Genomic DNA, 15,031 nt, shown 5'->3' on the forward strand with positions numbered 1-15,031 from the left:
TCAACTTATTAAGGAGTTAGGTGGTTGATTGTTATGTACTAGAGGACTGTATTTTAGGATCATATATAGGGTGAGATAATAGTGGCACCAGTAGGGTTATGCAAGTTTTGAGGACAAAATATCTTGGAACGAGAGTAGATTGTGATGACCTATCTGGTAGATTTGGTTTGACATTTGTCTTCTCCATCGACCTCTGTAGGTATTTGCGGTGGTGGGTTGGTGGTGGTTGATTTGGGTTGGGAGATTCCATATCCGCGAGAGAGATAGAGAGAGGATCTGGGTGCTCGAGTTTCAGCCAAGTTGAAATTCTTGATGGTATTTGGGTGGAAGTGCAGAGCTTCCTGAAGATAAGAAATATACCAGAACAACTACCGTGGCACACTGCAGCATCTCAATCTGCGACAATTTCTGTTTAATTTGTTTCCTTTGTTCAATCAACCATAACCAAAGTCTATTGTAACACGGTAACACCAAACTAAAATCACCTTCTCCAAATCGTCCACCCAGATTTCCACCTCTCCAAAATTCCCTCTCCGATCAGTCCAACCCGTCTACAGCTGGAGACCTGCACAAGGTTGATTCAGGTTTGGAGCCAAGAGGTTTATTGTCGGTTCAAAGGGAGAGAATGGAGAGAAAGGCGGGGAGAGAGAGAGAGAGAGAGGAGGAAGATGCGCCCGGGGAAGGGTGGGGGTGAGGTCATTGGCCTCCTTTCTAGCACGTACTTTATAATACCGGGCTTTGCTCATGATTAGATTATGGGGTTTAGTGAGGCGCAAAGCCTCTTTTAATCCATGTTAGTCTCATTATTGTAGTCCTTGACCATACCAAACATAGGACTGTAATCCTAGTTAAGCCTGCCCCTCTTAGGATGTGTAACAAACGGGGCCTTACTCAAAAGATTTCTATGAACAGTTTGCACTTGTATGTTCAACATTTTATAACAAAAGTGGGGAAAACTTCTATCACCATCTTATTTAGTCTATCAATGGATCAATGATAGTGTATGTCGATTAGTGATTACCCAAAATATTTCCAACCCAAAAGAATTGTCAGACAAACTCTTTCAGTAAAGGTTCAAAGAATATAATTAGAAACCCACTTGGAGGATTTTTTTATGCTTGAACAATTCCACGAATTTCATTGCCTGTCTTCAGCTTTGAAAACATTGATACCTTTGGAAATACTGATAGCTTTGAAAGCATTAATAGCTTTGAAACATTGATTTCTTGTAAAAGGAATAGTTCATCATTCTCATTATCTGTTGCAATACAATACAGTTTGTTTTCTTTAATTGATGTAACCTTGTTTCTACTTTGTGTGATTTACTTTAGTATAAAGAATCTGAATAATGGAGTTTGCATTCTGCAGTGGCGGGATCGTTTGGTTGGTGATATGAGAAAGATGCAAGCTGGAGGGCTGGTAGAGCTAGCCACCCAGCAAGAATGCAAGATTAATGGAAGTGTGGAAGACGGGCTAGATGATTCTCTAGTTACTAAGGTATTCCTTCACCTTTTCTTCCTATTTCATATTATATTAGATCTGTAGAGGCTAAAAAAAAAAAAAGGATGCTCTTGCACAAGTACACATTGGGCCATGGGCATCATGTATCTTGAAGCTTCTTGAGCGTGAGCTTTATGTTTTGCAGGAAGAGAAGCCCACTATTAACATATCTAATGCTGTGCAAAGTAGTTCCGGGAAGAAACGGTTAGGAGCACTTGATAGTAGTGATCTTGCAGTGGATGAAGATGTATCAGGAAAGCGTGCCAAATTGACATCCAGTGTCTCTGGGGATTCGGCTAAAGAGTTAGATAGGAATGTTTCTGCGTCTCAAGATGACGTTTCTTCAAGTGGAACTACCACTTCTAGAGGAGATGGTGATAGTGGACCTGTACAGCAACTTGTTGCTATGTTTGATGCGCTGGTTGCTCAAGGTGAAAAAGCTGTTGGTTCTTTGGAAATTCTTATCTCAAGTATCTCTGCTGACTTGTCAGCAGAGGTAGTGATGGCTAATATGTGCAACCTTCCACTCAATCTTATTGGAACTGAAGGAGATGAATCTCTGATGAACATGGGTATATTCGGCGGTGATTCTCAAGTTAAATATCCACCATCATTTATTGCTGATGTTCTTTCACTTACAAGTACTTTCCCTCCGATAGCTGCACTCCTAGATGCTCGTGAGTCAGTGTCCAATGATATAGTGGTACAGCTTTCTATTCTCGTTTTGGTTTTCACCCCTTTTTTTTTTCTTTTCTTTTATTCTAGAGTTGAAATGTTTATGGTAATTGCAGAAATTTAAAAGGGAGAAAGAACATGTAGCAGCTGTAGTTGATAGCGGTGTTGCATCTACCGGCATGGATTATGTTTTTGGATATGATACTGCTATCTTACCTATGGGTTTACCAGCTTCATCTGAAACCGAGCATAGTTGCCCATCAATTCCATCTGATCATGATATGGAATAGTGGATCAGAACCTATCGTTACATCCTCATCAGCCTTAATGGATGTAGAAGATGCAAGCCTAGAGCAATGTACCAGTCTTAAGGTAGAAAATGCAAGCCAAGAGCAAGTTACCAGTTTGAATCGAAAGGCTCCACTTAATATACCTCCATCACTGTCAACGGATAAGTCTGAGGAGCTCAGTCCACGATCAGCTGTTGCAGATATCAGCCTGCTTTCTTCGACAGCAACTTCAGTTGGATTGTACTATCATCTTGTCCTGCCCAAGATGTCGGAGCTGGTTGTTATCCTTTCTAATGAAGAGAAGGATTGGTTGCAGCAATTGGCTTTTACTCGCATCATCGAGGCATATAAGCAAATAGCCGTTGCTGGAGCTTCCCAAATACAATGTTCTCTCCTTATAAGTCTAGGAGTTGAGGTTGTAATTCAAGCTTCTTCTAAATGGCTAACTGTAATTTGCACCGGCTGTGATTGTAGTTCCTTGTTTCAATTCTAGTTATTGTTTTTCAGATATTTATTTATTTTATTCTTAAGCTCCTTTTAGTTTTTTTCTTTATTTCTTTTTGGTGTTAGGGTTAGGGGCTGAAACTGGGCATTCTTAGTGGAGGCTAACTTGATGATGTCATTTTCTTAATTTCGATGAAAACCATTTTAGTGCTGTAGTTTTTTACAGAACAAAAATTTGATTTATCTTTGTAGTTCCCTTTGGAGTTAGACCCATGGAAAGTAGAAACTGCTGGAGAAGCACATCTTGGTAGATTATACGAATAATGAGGTATGTGAACGGGATTTGATGATTGTATGATATAGTTGTAATTTTTTTATTTGATCGTGTAAATTTGATATTTACAAGAATGCACTTTTCGTTTATTAGAATTGAAAACTCTGTTTGAGTCCTTTGGACCACAATGGGTGGTTATATGTGAGCAGCACATACAGTTGCTGCGTAGAAAAGGATGATCTGTTTAATGGAAGTTTGAAGTTTTTTTATTGTTTGAGGAGTGGAGTTAATAATTCCCTTTATTTCTTTTTCCCCGTCATCTTCATATAAGTGGTAATAGTTAACAGTCTCAAGTGGGAGAAGAGGGGTGGGCCTCTTTTTATTTTGTTTTAATTTAATTTTTTGTTTAAATTGTTTTTTGATAACCAATTATTTTTTATATGCTACGTCATCAAATATGTGGGTCATGCATTTGCCACGTCATCACTTAACGGTCAAACAAACGGTTTAACTAACGGATGTATGAAATTGCAACAGAATAAAAGTTTGTGTATGGGAGTGAAATGTTTTAAAGATGTTGTATGAGGTTGCAATTGCACTCAAACGCAAGGTGGTAAAATGTAATTTACCTAAACTTTAAATAGATGTTTTGGAATTTGGAGCGCGGCCATTTCAGTTATGTGTTTCGATGTAGAAATTTTAAGAACTACATACCTGTTAACCTTAGCAGATGTTATTGCAAATATCTCATGTTCTTGGAGATAGTACCATCTGTAATAAACTACTGTATTTTATAGATGCTATTGAAATGTTGCTTTCTCTAAAAAGTGTTGATGCAACTGAAAAGATAGATGCTGAAGGATCGAAAAATGAATTACAGAAGGTTCTAATCTTTGCATTGTCGATGTGGGGTTTAACTCAAATATGTTTTATATTATTGATTTGAATCAGAGAGTTAACATTTAAGTCGTTTTCCCTCAGGATTCTGATTCAGATAAACATTCCAATGGACCTCCATCAGTGAGTGGTAACAGTAAAGATATCTCCTCTGATAATCATCAATCATGCAGTTCACAAAGCGTGTCATCCCCTTCAATTGCCGAGGCCCAGTGGTGTCTGTCATTGTATTTTTCTCTTTGTACAAAGGTGTTACTCTATCTTATTTACCTTGACAGATGGAATAGTTCCCTGATAACATCTGTAATCCTCTCTTCTGTTTAATGGAATCAGGTTTTACGTACCCTGACAGATGGAATAGTTCCCTCTCAAGAACTGATTTTTACTGTTAGAAAGCTATATGATTCAAAACTGAAGGTACATTTATCATTTATGTATGACAGTTGAAAATACATGACACTATTAGCTTATATATGGTTTTTTTCCTTCGGAAATTTAGCTTATGTATTGTGGGTATGAATGGTTGCAGGATGTAGAGATTCGTATTCTAATATTACCCTTTCTGCCGAAAGATGAGGTTCCATCCCTTTCAATGTCTTCTCATAATTGCACTACTATGTGATGTGTGTGTTGGTGTTACTTGTTACATGCCTTTCTGTTATAATTGGGAGTGCTACACTATTCCATCAACAACATTTTGTGCTATTTTGAAATACTGTAGCTTTTTCTACTTGGGTTAATATTGATAAGAAATATAATTAATTTAATTGGTAAAGATAAATGATGTAGTGGACAAGACGAACAAGGTTTCTGTCTATGATAGAAATAATGCTGAAGCTACAAGAAAGCGATTACAAATTTATTCATAAATCTTAGCTCTTGTCAATCAAGATCATTAAATTAAAGGAATATACTATAAAATGCTTTGGCGTTGATGCCCATAAAGATGCCACTAACATGCTTCTCTCCCGTAGGAAATTAACTTACTCATCACTGCAGAACCTTATTTCTCTCCATCCACAATCCAAATAACTGCTATAATAGCAGATCTTAGTACTTTGAACTTAATTTGCTATCTTGTACTTGGTATATTATGGATGAATCCTTTCCAGTTCTTAGTTACTTACAGTTGATTCTTTAGATTATAAAAGTTACATATTGATTTTAATTCAGTTGGCGCTCTTTTATTTTGGTGTTAATGATTTAATTAGCTACTTTTTGTTAGGTTATGCTTATATTTCCCCACCTTGTGAATCTTCAACTGGATAAGTTCCAAGCAGCACTAGCTTGCACACTACAGGTATCTATGTTTCCTTGTTAGTTCTTGGCAATATAAGCATTCTAAGTGTAAGACTGTTCGCATTTTTTCTCTACTGGTTTGTTTTGTATGGGTCATGAAAATATGAGAAGATAATGCCATAATCTTTCAAAGATCCTTGTCATTTTTGGATACAAGTGCGACCTCTAAATAATTGGATCTCTTTTACTATTGCTTCCCATGCCCAACTTTGTGATAAATTATTTGTAAGACCCTATTATCAGTTAATAATTCCTCTCATGAATGTGCATGCTATCAGATATTTCAAAGTTCCTTTGTTACAATTTTTATTCATCATTCTTTGCTGTGTTCAGAGGTCGCACTTGGTGCGATGGCAAGTGCCTTCGCCCATGAGCGGTAGGTCTCAGGTTCGAGACTTATGAGCAGCCTCTCCATAAATGGGGGTAAGGCTAGCCGACATTCATCTCTCTCAGACCCTACGTAAAGCGGGAGCCTTGTGCACTGGGTACAACCTTTTTTTATTCTTTGCTGTGTTCATGATGCTTTCTTTCTTTTCATTTTTTTGCACATGTTTCTCTACATACATTTTTTAAACCTTTACATGATTTCATAAGGAAGTTTTGCTATTAATATGCTTGTGAAGTTCTCTTATTCGTTGCTTGATCTTTAATCCACCTTGCACAGGGATCATCCCAATCAGGTCCTCTTGTGGCTCCAGCTGAAATCTTGATTGCTATCCACGGAATTGATCTCGACAAAGATGGAATTCCACTAAAGAAGGCATGTCATCTTTTTTTTTCTTGGTTGGAAAATCTCTTTGAGTGGCAATAATGAGTGGCTGGATAATGTTTTTTTATGAGCAGGTCACAGATGCATGCAAAGCCTGCTTTGAGCAGAGGCAGATATTCACCCAACAAGTTATTGCCAAAGTTTTGAATCAGTTGGTTTGTACAATTGGATACTTCCTTATCTTTCCTTTACACCGCTTTCAAGCGGAACGTAAAGATGACCAAGCTTCTTATTTGCAGGTTGAGCAGATTCGTCTTCCTTTACTGGTCATGCGTACGGTATTGCAAGCCATAGTTGCCTTTCCTGCACTGGTAAGATCTGAAGAAATCTTTAAACATATGTAGGACAAGAAGGAAAATACATGCATTTGGTACTTTTCTGGACTATGATTACTGATGTTTGTTTAATATGTGAGATGCATGCTGTAAATTGTTGAGAATTGAGGAAAAATAGGAAAATTCGAGGAACAGCTTGGAATTATTACAATAAATGAATAGAAATTACCAGCATCACGCTAGTGTGATGCTAGGTAGGAATCACTCTTGACACAAGGAGTGTCCAGGCAAGTTGGATCACAATAATTCTAGGGAAAGCATATGCTGCTGAGAAATTCTTTCAATCCTATTCATCTTGCCCTCGTAAAATCTAATTGGTTTGACACTGAAATGTCGTCATCAGAGTTTGAGTAGTACTCTGCAAATTTTGCTTTTGGGGATAAGAAACTATAACTTCTGTACTACTGTCACTCCGTAATGAAATCTGTCAAAGTGATGAATCAAAGTGCAGCTCTGAAAGGACGGTTGGTAGTTTTGGGAATTGTTTCAGATTCTCCGGCACAAACAAGTTGGTCTCAAGCCCAGGCACAAACAAGTAAATCTCAGGCCGAGGCACAAACAAGTCAGTTTCAGGCCGAGGCACAAACAAGTCAGCTTCAGCGCTCATGCCGAGACACAGACAAGTCAGCCTCAGGCCGAGGCACAAAAAAGTCAGTCCCAGGTCGGGGATGCAAGCAACTCGGAAAAGTAGGCGGTCACAGAGAAATCAAAGGAGTCATCTAGTGCTATTTGTAGTTTCACGTGCAGCGGACGAATCAGTCAATCTATTAGATGCCGTCGTGTTATTATCAAATGGGGAATACCGTAATAAGTACGGACCGCAGAGCCATGCATAACCGATTCACCACATTCTTAGAAAAGTTGCAATAAAGAGAGATGCATGGTAGGCAACATTCAATTCAATTATGATCAAAACTTTGCTGCTTCCGTCGTTCTAGCGATTGTTTTTTCCACTTCGGCGAACAAGTGCTTTTGCTATATAATGAGTACTTTTGCTAACAAGTGCTTTTCCTAGAAGTACAAGTGCTTCTCCAGAAAGCAGTTCCACGACCTTGAAGCACTTTTTAAGTTTCACTCACCAGTAGAACTCTAGAAGCAGTCCAAAAACAGGCCCTAAAAGTTTGTATCGAAGCATATATACTCCGTTCAGTCGCAGTATATGGTCCAGCATGTCTTAAAGCCTCGTGAAAACAAAACGATTAAATTCAGAGATGACATGATAACATTACACTGTCAAAGAATAAACCAAAAAATTTCCCAGAAGTTTCCGAATGCATTACACCCTATTTGAAATCTCGTCTAATTACAAAAGAATTGGAGTTAATCCTACCATGAGACAGCCTTCGTAACAAAATTGTTGGCCTTGGAAGCAATATAAGGAATTGGATTTTGCCGGCACCCGTGGAATACTAATTTACGGGGGCAGAAAACCCCTCGAGAAATGCTTCCACCGGACAACAATCTGGTCGGCTGCCCCGAGACAAATTGCAGCTATCCATTAGGTAACCTAATTACCATCCATGTTCTCAATCAGAAACGGGGAATCCATGCATTTGAAACCATTCAGGCATTTGAAATTTCTCATGAAGCATAGGTCTCACATCTTTTTGCAAGGAGAGCTGCATGAGGAGAGGATGCAGGACCTCCAAAAGCTATACAATCGACATGACGGAATGAAAGGCAAAGAAGGTTGTAATCAGAGCATACTTCAGATAACCAATAAACTCTTTACTCAAAATGCGAATTAGTGAATTACCTGATCATCGTATGGCTGTCCAGCAGAAAATGGAACGCATGGAATTCCATTCAACGGTTGCAGCAAAAAACTGAATGGGTTGTTGTCAACAATGACGATTCGAGAGAAATCTTTTGACAAACATGATAGATCTTTCACATGCTCCCGAAATTCCCTATGGTTTACACAAGTTCAAACATCATTCCTTGCACACAGGATAACAAATTCCATTGCTTAGACTTATGACTAAAATTGGAAAGTCCTTAAAAATAAATCAAAAAGGCTTTTCCTTTGCAGACTGGCACTAGTTCACATTGTTGACAGCTTTCAGTACAAAATTCGGCTATATTTATGTTTTCATATGCGTGTGTGTGCGTGTGTATGTTGATATATCGCACAATGGTCAGCACTTATTCTGAATTTGCACCAGGCATGCTTTACATGAAGAGGTGTTACATAAAGGAAATCACAAACTTACGTGCTAACCGTAGAAGGCCGATAAAGACGAAGCTTAAACAGATTCTCCACATCAATTCTGTCAACAAGTGGTCTAGCATAATCTGTATGGAGTCATCAAAAAACAAATCCGAAATAAATAAACAACTAAATAGAATAAAAAAAAGATTGTGAAGACGGGGATACCAACAAACCTTCAAGACCAGCAGTGAATAGCACAAGATCAGCAAACTCACAAACCCGCTTCAAGAACTCTCGCAAACCAGGACGTTCAAACACTGTCACATAATTGACCTTTGGTTTACCATCAGACTCCTTCAACCCAAAGAATTATCATATTAAACACACTATCAGACGGCAATCAAATTTCAGCATGAAAGTTGCAGAGAAAGAGCGGTCTACATACCTTCCCTGAAGATATACATTCTATTTCAAACCACTTCAGCCCAGCTTCCGTTGCTTGAGCACGAACAATCGCAGGCACGCTACATGTTTCATAAGCACATACTAGAGTCTCATCCAAATCAAGAACTACCTACATTACAAAATCCAATTAGTAATTAAAACCCATCACTCGAAAAACTAGCATATTCATGTCATTTGAACAAAGTGTAATCAAAATTTTGCGCGACGCATAAACTTCAGCTTTAACAACTCACAGAACTACTAAACAATCCTAAAAGTTCCAACATTTTAAGCTTAATTAACTAAATCGAATTAAATTCTATCCGTAAAATTTCGAAAGGAAAAAAATTAAGTACACCATGGTGATTCATTTCACTTGAAGTAAACAAAAATCCCAGTTTTTGCAATTAACCCAGATAGTTTTATTGATTAAGCAAATAACCCAGATTGTTATTTCGCATAATTAACTGCATCCGATCATAAATTTCAGTTGTATTACCCCAGAAAATAATAATGCAACGAAATTAACTTCCAACAGTAAAAATTAACAACTGCGATAATCAAACCAGGAGATGAAGACAGAAGAAGCGCACCGTGAGCTTTTCGACGGGGCGACCATCAACGACGCCGTTTTCGACGTGGGCGGAGGACGACAAGTCGTTGAGAGGGACTTCGGCGACGGGCAGAGGCCTGAAAGCAGGAGGAGAAGAGGAAGAAATGCAGGACAGCAGGTGAGGAAGGCAAGGCGCGCCTCTCAGGATCTGAAGAATAATCTGGAAGAAGAAGCCCACCCAGTTCACGACACCTCGCCACACTTGAAGGGTCATCGGCACGTACACTTCGGCGGCGGCGGCAGGCTGTCCCATCGGCGCCATAGCAGCAGCCGAACTCCGATCGGTGACTGGACGCGATTCTAGCTCAGAGAGGCAATCATTGTAACGTGGTATGATTCGTCACTTTTGGGAAAAATTAAAATATGGGATGGTGGTGATGGACCTTTTCTTTTTAACTCGAGAAACTATGTCTGCTCGTGCTTGGTATATTTATTAATTATTTTTTCTAAATTTTGACCAATTTTAATAATTTTTTCCATTTTTTATGGGAGAGAGTTATTGGGTGGGGTTTTTTTTTTTTTAAAGACTAGCAGGCGGCTTCGTCATTTCATTTTTTCAGCAATCGATAATATTTACATAAGTATTTCAGCTTTTTTTTTTAATACTATTGTACGGTTCATAGCGTTAGAAATCAAACGTAAGACGTGTAGTGTGAAATACGGTATGTAATTCATCTTCAACCATTGAACCATCCCGTGAATGGTAGCTATTGAGTGGGTTGGACGTAGCGTAAATTTGTGGCTGGTAATTGCGTGGTTATAGCCTATAGGAGTTTTGGGTTTGGTGAAGAAGTTTGGTCATGAGTCAATGACTCATGAGAAAATCTACCATCAAAGCAAACAAAAGATATTTGGGAGTTATATGCCACTCTATTATTTAAAGGAGGAAAACTTTTTTTTATTTAAAAAATAGAGATTAGTTGTGAGACTCATTTCACGTCAAATTCAATCGATTTTGTAAGTTTTAATTCATAGATCATTTTTGCAAAAATTCAATTCAATCCCAAATTGTTTGCCTATTCAATTACCATGAAGAAATTTCGATGTTTTCTCAGAAGAAAGTGTTTGTCCATTTCTTTGAACTCAATTAGATGTCTTAAATATTTTTGATTTGGTTAATATTTTGCAAGGATGATATATGAGATGCAACTTGAAAAATAAACAGTTCATATCAGTAAAATTCGATGGAGTATGACCCCATAACTAATCACTAAACAATTTAGTATTAGATGTTGAAATCCTTAAACATGGTACTCTGAATGTTTTGTCTTAACACAACTTCTACTTTGTAAAATGTTTTGCATGAAAATAACCAACAAATCATAGGTTTTATAAAAACAAATTTATAAATTAGTTGTTATATTTTCATACAATCAAACAACTTAATGCTCTTTACTATGGGTTCGATCTTTACCGCTTTTTCTTCTATCTAACAACTAATTATTTAGTTTACTAACTCTATCGCTCGACTAAAATATAACTTAACTTGAGGTTAAAAAAAGGTAGTTGGGCCTTATAGTTTAAGAAATAAAAAAGTCCAAGATAATAAGATCTGCTATCTGACGGCCCACATCAGCCCATTTTATGTAAAACGGTGGTTGTCGAGATGACTCGTCACTCACGTCACACCCCAGTCCCTTTTCGGAACTCCGGCCACAACAGGCCAGGTTTAGCATCTAAACGCAGCGTTTTTTAGAAGTAATCTTCCCAGGCTTTTGTACCAGAGAGAAGCACAGAGGGAGGAGAGAGAAACAGAGGAGAGAGAAGCATGGGGGTCGACTACTACAAGGTTCTGCAGGTAGAACGAAGCGCCAAAGACGATGACTTGAAGAAAGCGTATCGGAAGCTCGCCATGAAGTGGCACCCCGATAAAAACCCTAACAACAAGAAAGCCGCCGAGGCCAAATTCAAGCAAATCTCCGAAGCCTACGATGTACGTTAATGTTAATCTCTCTCAATTCGATTTCGATTTTTCCCAAAATTCCCCAAATTTTAGGCTGAGATTTGTTCCCAATTTTTGAATTGATTGGTTAGGTTTTGAGTGATCCCCAAAAGCGAGCAGTGTACGATCAGTACGGGGAGGAGGGGTTGAAGGGAGGGGTGCCGCCGCCCGATTCGTCCTGGTCCGGCGGACAAGGGCATGAGGGCGGTCCGACGACGTTCCGGTTCAACACCCGGAGCCCTGACGATATTTTCTCCGAGTTTTTTGGGGTTTCGGGTTTTGGGGGGATGCCGGACATGGGTGGGTCAAGGGCAGGCGGGTCGAGGGCTGGCGGGAACCCGTTTCAGAGGAGTATGTTTGGGGAAGACATATTTGCGCAGTTTAGAGGCGGAGCAGAGCCTTCTGCAGCTGCCCCGCGGAAAGCTGCACCAATAGAGAGGACATTGCCTTGTACTTTGGAGGATTTGTATAAGGGCACCACCAAAAAGATGAAGATTTCTAGGGATGTTCCTGATGCTAGTGGGTAAGATTTTTCGTTCTCTGTGAGCATTGTTTGATTGTACAAATCATCTCCCTACATATCTGTCTTAGCAATGCCATTGTTAGTTGTTAATATGCTTCATATTACCGTCTTTACTGTTCATAGTAAGGTGACTGGTACCTGTTACTATGTCTTCTCACATCTTTCAGGTGGCTTTTTTTTGTTCGGGTATTTAGAATTCTAGGTCAGATCTCTGTTAGTTTGTGTTATTCTTAATGTAAGTATTGCATCGTACTTTGTTTACTATCCTTTGGATGCAAAAGTACGATCCTTGCTTGCGAACATATGATCCCTGCTTGTGAAAAGTATTGCAGTATCATATTTTGTTTACTATCCAGAGGCAGGAAAGACGTGGATAAAAGCATTTATTTTTGAAGCATACAAGGACGATGATATGACTACTGATATGGGTACTTGTTTGCTTGAGGGTCTTATCTTGATCTTGGGGTTGTTTTAAGTTTTTAACTTATATTGTTGTTTTGTTTCCCGCACGAGATCACTTCTCATTTTATTGAAAGTATCATTAATGGAGCAGGAAAGTTCTTGTTGACAAATTGCATGAAACATCAGTATGTATTAGTGGTTGCAAGAGCTTGATATATCATCAGATGTGCATCTTTTTTTATTGATCTCATTAACAAAGTTTAGTTAATAGTGCTACGTAATGTACTAAATCTAGATTATGGTTATTTCCAGTACCAACCTTATAAGTTCCTCCACGAAGTCTCTTCTTTCCACAGACTTTAGCTGTCATTTTGACCAAGGTGATTCTTGGTCTATGATAACTAGAAAATTTGGATACATCTACTTAGGAATCTGGCTATATATAGGAGCTTTGTGTAGATGTTTCTTGTTGAGTAATGGTTTACCTGATAGCCAGTGCTGATGAAGAAATAAACTAAAGATGAACTGACTGGACTAAAGCCTTAACCTTACTATTTCTGTTTCAAGTTTATATAATCTAATCTCCACTATATCCTTGATAATCATCTCAGACAACTTTACCTGTCACTTATAACTCATTTTTGAAACCTACGAGTTTGACGTAATGCCATGCATACAAACAAATAAATCACGTTATTTTATGATTATTTCTTAATTGTTAGTTGTTACTTAATTCCAGTTAATTGAGATTGCAAAACTGTTGGAAAGCAATATCGACTAGTCTTGGGAATTTTTTACTGTGGAATAGTAAACCTCATAACACTTAAGGATGTATATTTCCTCATATTTATGTATTTGGTGTCTTTTATTGTCTCACAGTCAAGACAGTCATCCAAAATGACGCAGAGTACCACATGAAACTTTCTATATTTGGATATCTGGCAGCAGATAGGGAATTCAAGATGTCCAAATAACTATAAGATATTGTTGATCATAATGCTTTCATGTACTGTGCATGCTTATTCCTGCTTTATTAATGATGGATTCTTGTGTCTGCTTATGTGGTCAAGTTTTGCATTGTTCCCTATATCGTGTACTATGATTATGTATTCTATCCGTGTCTACTAGCTAGGCGTACTAGTATGTTTAGACTTTAGCATTGGGATGACAGAAATATCTCTTTGGTTTAGTGGGAATCATAATTTTGGTGATTGATACGTGAATTATGGTTCTGGTTAGATTAATTTGCGGATTGGAAGGATGAATATTTGCTTAATCTAATACGTGTTGACGTCGGAAAGAGACTCTTTGGGAGGTCCTGTGGCTTTGGCATGCTGTTCTTGTCCTTAGTAATGTTATTGTTTATCATCCAGGTGTCAAATTGGCACCTTTTGGATAAATTTAATCGACTAGAGGTAAAAGTATTGAAAAACGATGTACATTAACAAGTTTGTGTTGGATCCATATGCTATTTATTCTTGTTTCCTTTGTTTACAGGAGAACTACCACAGTGGAGGAAATTCTAACAATTGAGATCAAGCCAGGGTGGAAAAAGGGCACGAAAATCACTTTCCCTGAGAAAGGGAATGAACAGAGAGGAATCATACCAGCAGACCTTGTATTTATCATTGATGAGAAGCCTCACACCCTTTTCAAGAGGGACGGGAATGATCTTACAATCACTCAGAAGATCTCTCTTGCGGAAGCTCTGACAGGTTACACGGCACAGTTGACAACCCTCGACGGCAGAAATCTTACAGTCTCCATCACCAATATCATCAGTCCCACCTATGAAGAAGTGGTTAAAGGGGAGGGGATGCCTATTCCCAAGGAGCCTTCCAAAAAGGGAAACTTGAGAATCAAGTTCAACATCAAGTTCCCGACCAAGCTTACCTCGGACCAAAAAACCAACATGAAACGGTTATTAACATCTTAGTAAAGGCCAATGGTAGCTCTCCCTTCTCCCATCCATCCCGCCGAACTTGTGAAAGTTTTGCATTTGTTTGCTTTCTTAGCGCTTTTTGTTTTTGGGTTTGGAAATTGATGCCTCGTCGAATGAGGGGTTCGATGTTTGATCACAACATTTGACTAGGAGGTTATGTTGATTTCCACATTCCTCTTTCGTTGTCCAATCTTTTTGTTGGTTATGTAGAAATGCTGGATAGAATCTGCCCCCTTCTGTTTAACATTAATAAATACCACAGTGGATTTTAAAGTGTTCCAGGAACTTTGTTGTGCACTTGTACTGTGGAATATTGCAAAACCTCGCTTTGTCAAACCAAATGTTTGCGTCTCATTTTGGTCAGGCAACTTGCAACTTGATCATGTGTGGAGGTTTATTACCCAAGTTTTTTGTTGTATGTGTTACAGAGAAACTTGTTAGATATTGAATGGTCGAACATGTCGCATGGTTGAAGCAATCTAGAATAAAGTTTTCGCCTAAATTTCCAATTATCCTTCAATCAAACCAAA

General features: G+C 38.5%; 2 protein-coding genes and 1 pseudogene across 4 annotated transcripts; 2 read left to right on the forward strand and 1 right to left on the reverse strand.

Annotated features, from left to right (window-relative positions):
- Positions 1-1,208: 1,208 nt before the first annotated feature.
- LOC126618217 (uncharacterized) lies at positions 1,209-6,924 on the forward strand (annotated as a pseudogene).
- A 744-nt stretch (positions 6,925-7,668) lies between these two features.
- On the reverse strand, positions 7,669-10,074 carry LOC126620029 (uncharacterized). 2 transcript variants are annotated; one of them, XM_050288490.1, is made up of 7 exons: positions 9,673-10,074; positions 9,081-9,209; positions 8,869-8,989; positions 8,697-8,778; positions 8,240-8,393; positions 8,085-8,135; positions 7,669-7,990 (listed from the first exon to the last, which is right to left on the reverse strand). In XM_050288490.1, exons 1-7 carry the CDS (start codon positions 9,952-9,954, stop codon positions 7,982-7,984), a joined length of 828 nt encoding a protein of 275 aa, XP_050144447.1. In that variant the 5' UTR covers positions 9,955-10,074; the 3' UTR covers positions 7,669-7,981. The 2 variants fall into 2 exon arrangements, with proteins under 2 accessions (XP_050144447.1, XP_050144446.1); XM_050288489.1 differs by having other exon boundaries at positions 7,669-8,135; positions 9,673-10,073.
- Positions 10,075-11,299: 1,225 nt separating this feature from the next.
- Positions 11,300-14,786, forward strand: LOC126619555 (uncharacterized). Of its 2 annotated transcripts, XR_007622101.1 has the most exons (4): positions 11,300-11,625; positions 11,727-12,157; positions 13,799-13,974; positions 14,057-14,098. XR_007622101.1 is itself a non-coding variant. In XM_050287963.1 (3 exons), exons 1-3 carry the CDS (start codon positions 11,461-11,463, stop codon positions 14,493-14,495), a joined length of 1,035 nt encoding a protein of 344 aa, XP_050143920.1. In that variant the 5' UTR covers positions 11,305-11,460; the 3' UTR covers positions 14,496-14,786. The 2 variants fall into 2 exon arrangements, 1 of the variants encoding a protein (XP_050143920.1); XM_050287963.1 differs by lacking the exon at positions 13,799-13,974 and having other exon boundaries at positions 11,305-11,625; positions 14,057-14,786.
- The last annotated feature ends 245 nt before the right edge of the window (positions 14,787-15,031 follow it).

Source organism: Malus sylvestris, chromosome 4, assembly GCF_916048215.2.
Source record: "Malus sylvestris chromosome 4, drMalSylv7.2, whole genome shotgun sequence".
NCBI classification, from domain to species: domain Eukaryota; kingdom Viridiplantae; phylum Streptophyta; class Magnoliopsida; order Rosales; family Rosaceae; genus Malus; species Malus sylvestris.